At 36.0% G+C, this 5,815-nt stretch overlaps 1 protein-coding gene across 1 annotated transcript; it reads right to left on the bottom strand.

Moving 5' to 3' along the window:
* Positions 1-4,420: 4,420 nt before the first annotated feature.
* LOC100603276 (olfactory receptor 13C3) lies at positions 4,421-5,517 on the bottom strand. Its single transcript, XM_012500692.2, has one exon. It carries the CDS (start codon positions 5,481-5,483, stop codon positions 4,440-4,442), a length of 1,044 nt encoding a protein of 347 aa, XP_012356146.2. The 5' UTR covers positions 5,484-5,517; the 3' UTR covers positions 4,421-4,439.
* Between the last annotated feature and the right edge of the window lie 298 nt (positions 5,518-5,815).

The following is a 5,815-nucleotide window of genomic DNA, read 5'->3' as shown; positions in this document are numbered from 1 at the left end:
GAATGGAGAAACTCCTGGTGCGTTGGGGACAGTGTCCCACAGACCCAATTAAGAGGGGTGCTGGGAATAGATTGTGGGTGAACTAAGGCTCACAAATGAAATAACACTCTCCTGCCCACATAACTTCTAGGAGCGGGGGCAGATGTTCACCAAACTTTATGAAATGTGAGAGCGTCCTAGTTTAAAATATATCTACCAAAGTTAATTCAAAGTAAGAGATTAATAATTCAAAGGATGTTTACTAAAAATGACCTCGATATTATAAATGAAATAAAATGGATAGTAGCTATGAATTAAATGCATTGTGATTAACTGTTTGCTTTATTCTTTTTGAAAAATTAATTTTATGCAGCATGCGATTTTCAAGCTTTTTTGAAATGAAAAGAAATACAGATAAGCAATAAAATAAATAGATCCATGGGACAAAAGCAACTCTATATGTTTAAGGCCAAAAAAAGTGAAAAAAAAATCCAGAATTGATAGTTTGGGATATTATTGGGAAGTAAGGACATTATTGAATTTAAGTGTCTTAGCAAAGTCTATTAAGCTATATTTTAGATATTAACACTTAGATTGTGACTGTAATTTTCTAGTAGATGTCACATTTCATGTACAATACTTGAATTCTCAGAAATAACAATTTACTTAAAAAGCAAAAACAGTATTTATATACACACATAGACACAAACACATACATACAAACATAGCCCCCCCAATCAACACACACACCACAAACCATGGTCTGTGTACAGTAAATACGAATAGATATATGTCAAGGGTTTTCTTAATATTATAGAAGTCTAGAGCTAGAAAACTGCAAAAATCATTTAGTAAGACTTTTCTTCCTATAGATGAGTAAACTGTGGTAAAAGTGATGAAATACTATTCCCAAGTCATTGTTAGCATTTGACCTAGAGAGAATTCAGAACGTTCACTCTTCAGAAGAACCAGATAATGACAATAACAATACTATATGAATTTTTGCCAGTTCTTAGACAATAGCTAATGGAATAGTCTGAAAATATAGGCCTCATATGACTGGAAGATAAAGGACTCCTACATGGAATGAGTAGTGAGACATTTTATTAACCTGAAGAGAGATTATTGGAGTGAAACTTATCTATATGTATTATAGAACTTCCCTTCTGAATTCAGAAAAGGACTACAATCAACAAAGGGGAGCCTTTATTCTCTTTTTGGAAGTGGCCTCTAGGGGACATAAGATGAGAGGGCATAGAGGCATTCGAGCAATGCAACAAAGTATGAAAATATATGCATCCCATTGTCTCCCTCAAGAGCAGGAAATACACATAAAAATTGATCTGCTTCTCAGCAGAAAAATCAGAGATGAATGGCAGTTATAAGTCGGCTACTGAAAGGATCCGGGAGGAGCCATAGCTGGCAAATGGGTTATACTGGCCCATTATCTGGTTTCCAGGTGGATAACAGTGAATACTGACAGAGACAGACACTTATTCTGGATTTAGGATTGCATACCTCGCAAATAAAGCAAATACTACTAACACCACTAGTATAGGCCGAGAGCAAATGTATTATTTTAATTTGGATGTTGGTCACCTTGTTAAAGAACTCTAAAATTCAACATTGAGTAACAAAGCATCATAAATAGTAGATTTATATCCATTCCCATTCACAAAAACATGGACAAATGAAAATTGAAATGAACAACTGAAACCCCTGCTTACAAAATTGGAGGGTAACAAGGACTAAAGGGATGTGTTTCACAACTGAATGAATGTGTGTTAAAACTTGCTATACATGGAATTAAATGGAGACCACCATTGGATCTATTATTGAGTTATTGTAGAAGATACAGAGAAGATAGTGGGAATGATACAGGTGTTCAAAGAAACTTTTCTGTTTCTAACACTTTTTCTTTTTATTTGCCTGCTTCTGTGTTGGCAGGACACTCATTGCATTTATGAGTTCCAGAACATTATTTGCTGACCACAACACCATAACAATACATCTAAATATTACTACTGCCCATATTCCTAAAAGAATGATAATATGGATCATTCTCTCTTTTCACCTTTTAAAAGTGGGATTAATGGTTTCTGTCTTTCCTACCTGGTGGATGATGCAGGCCTATATGCTTGCAGTTATCCAACCCTACTCCAATATAACAGAATTGATAAAGGGTTTATATTGCTGCCAACTTTATGTCAGTTTTCTAGCTGAACCTAACAGTCCTACTCCAGGGAAGATAATCTAGGTAAAATAAATTAAAGTGGAGGAAAAGAGAAGTAATTGCAGCTATAAAAGGAGCCTATGAGAAGCTCTTTGACATACTCTAAGATACATTTGGACGTTACTACTACGGTATGACAGTAACCTAGGAAGATCAACATTTGGGGTTCAAAATATACACTCAAACTCTATTTAAGCAATAAGCAGTTAATGACAACAATGTATTTGGTGTATAATTCAACATTGATTGAATTGTTCTAAAAGACAGTTTCTCAAAAGTGGCCTGGAAAGTATGATTGAAGTTTTCAGAACTCTCCTTTTTGGACTGAAATTTCTTCCTCCTGCAGAACCATGTCCTGTATCTCTATTAAAGCCTTATATGAGTACACAATCTGGAATCACATGCGTTCTGTAAAATAGCCAACCCTGGGTAAATGTTGCCATGTTTAATATAAAAATCTGGCCTATCTTGAAATGTATTTATTTCTTTTTAAGAGATGGGGTCTTGCTCTGTCACCCAGGCTGGAGTAGTGGCACAATCATAGCTCACTGCAGCCTTGGACTCCTGGGCTCATGTGATCCTCCCATCTCAGCCTCCCAAGTAAATGGGACCATAGCCATGCATCATCATACCTGATTAATTTTTAATTTTTTGTAGAGACATGGTCTCACTATGATGTCCAGGCTTCTCTTGAAATTTAGAAAATTAGTCAATACACATCCTGAATTTTCTTATAACAACAACCCACTGAAGTGAGAAATAATGTCTTTTATGTGACTCATGCACCCTTTTCATGGTTCACAGTCCTCACCAGCACTGTCTTATTCTTAATTGGAGGAGGCATCATTCATATCACAACTTGTGTTCTGGAAGTGCATTCTCATAGACTACAATGTGAATGGGGACCTTTGGATTTGTGTCATTTAAATATGTACACGCACAGATGTCCTAGACATAATTACATAATACATAACATGATGTAATTATGTCCAGAATTTGCTTTAAAGTAAAGGAAGAAGATAAGTGGGTATGGATAATGATGAAGGAAGGTTGACCATGTGTAATTATTTAAGCTGTACAATTAGTACATTGACTTTTATTATTCTCATTCTTTTGTTAAATATTTGAAAATGAAAATTTTCAAAAAAATGTTTTAAAGAAAAAATATTCATATCATATATATACACAAATGCATGTGTGTATAAATGGAGATATATGTATGTCTGCATATGCATTTAAACAGAGCTGCAAACATATTGGGGGAAACATATAATGGTATTTAGGGTAGTAATACAACCTTTCTAATGGTAAGCTAGCCAGGAACTTTAAAAGTTTATGCCACCTGGCCTATTAATTTCATGCCTTAGAATTTATCCTGTGAAAACATGTGTTGGACATTAAAAAAAAAAAAACCCAAGTGCTCATAGTAGATTTAATAAATCAAAATAAAAACATGATGAATATATGACTCTTACTTACTAAGAGAAACATTAGAATGATATCTTTGGGAGGTAGCCCTAGTGACAACAACTTTTCTTTTTTTAATTCTTTTTGATTTTTTTAGAATTTTAGAAAATATTGAATTTTAAAATTTTAGAAAATATTACCTTAAGGGGGTGACTTTCAGTGAGACATCTGGCTCTAGTAATTATTAGCTGAGAGTAAAGGAGGGGATAAATAGCAACTTTTAGTCCTCACTATGGTGTCTTAGCTTCAATTCTGAAATTCTTGGACACTGTGAAGCCAGTATTATGCTAGGTGTTTCCTCCAACTTATTGAAACATTAAATGATATTGGGACCGGGATTTTTTTATTATTTTATTTCCTTATCACAAGTAAGGTAACTATGTCTTAGAAAGAAAGAATAATCTATCCAATATCACCTAGGTAGTTTATGGAACTGCAGATTTTGTACTATTGCCTCTCTATTTCCAAAGCTTATAGTGTGATTGTTTTCCACTATGTTTCTACACAGAAACACTCATTTCAGACATCACAAGGGACGAGATTCTAAGAGAATTAATTATGTTTGTGAAACCTGGATCAGGGCATGTTGGAGTTTGTAGCAAACTATAGTTATCAGTGATTCTAGACGAGCAGGGCTAGTAAAGGCAAAGGATAAAAATCTGTCTCTCTAACCATGGTTTCTCCAAAAAAGGTTCACACTGATTAACCTATGAGTCCATCTTTGTGACTGTTAAACAAAGACCTACATGTCCTCGTTTCATTAGTGAATTGGTTTTTTGTTCAGCAAATATTTTACAGCAGCTTTTACATCCTTATTTCTCAAGCTATAGATTATAGGATTCAGCATGGGCGTCACTACCCCATAAAACAGAGAAATGAGCTTGTCTGATGCTTGCAATTTTTCTTCCCCAATCAGGTCTTGAGACTTCGGTTTCGCATACATAAAGAAAATGGTACCGTAAAATACGATCACCACAGTCAGGTGAGCTGAGCATGTGGAAAATGCCTTGCGTCTTCCTGTGGCTGAATTCATTTGCAAGATGGTGTACAGGATGAACGTATAGGAGAAAAAAATGACCATCAGTGGAAGAACCAGGAAGGCCATATTTGATATCACTATGGTGATAATATTGAGGGATATATCAGCACAAGCTAGCTTGAGGACAGCTAATATTTCACATGTGAAATGATTGATAATATTATTCCCACAGAAAGGCAGTTTCATGGCAAGTAGTGTTTGCACAACTGAATTGATTCCACCGGAGAGCCAGGACACAGAAGCCATCAATACATATGCCACCTTCCTCAGGGTGATGGGGTATCTCAGTGGGTTACAGATGGCCACGTAACAATCAAATGCCATCATGCCAAGAAGCAGACATTCTGTTGACCCCATTGCAAACCCAAAGAACATCTGCACTGCACATCCAGAGAAGGAAATGTTTCTTTTCTTTGAGATTAAGCTCACCAATGTTGAGGGAACAGAGGAGGAGGTATAGCAGATATCCAGGAAAGAGAGGTTGCCCAGGAAGAAGTACATGGGCATGTGAAGACGGGAATCAAAGATGCTTGCTATGATTAGAACACCATTGCTAATTAGAATCACTAGGTACATAACTAGAATGAGAGCAAAGTAAACAATCTCAATCTTTGGGTATCCAGAAAGACCCAGAAGAAGAAATTCTGACACAAGTGTCTGGTTAATCTCACCCATGTCATCTGCTTTCAGGAAATCAAAAGAAGATCTAACATAAAATATGTTTACTGCCAAGAAACAAACAGTATGAATTACCTGAACAATCATTCTTTTGGCACATATTAGGAGTGCTTGCTTGAAGTTCTGACATCCAGTTATCTTCAGTAATGTGTGTGACTAGAATACAATGAAATTGGTAATGCTGGAAGCACCTATACCGCATCACCAATATGTGAAGATCTACCTACGATCAGACACACATGCAGACGGAAACTTTCCTGCTGTTGAGGACATGATCCTGACTTGAGGACACTCTCCTGAGCTGAGGTTTCTAAAACCCCTGGCCAATCAACAACTCTAAGCCTAACATCTTCATTTCATTAACCCCAGCAAACAAGCAGTAAAGAGGGCAAAAGACTACTCAACAAAGACTGGAATTT

The sequence above is a fragment of the Nomascus leucogenys genome, chromosome 1a (assembly GCF_006542625.1).
Source record: "Nomascus leucogenys isolate Asia chromosome 1a, Asia_NLE_v1, whole genome shotgun sequence".
NCBI lineage: Eukaryota > Metazoa > Chordata > Mammalia > Primates > Hylobatidae > Nomascus > Nomascus leucogenys.
Note: the sequence above shows the minus strand (reverse complement) of the source record. Positions and strands in the feature narration are given on the sequence as shown.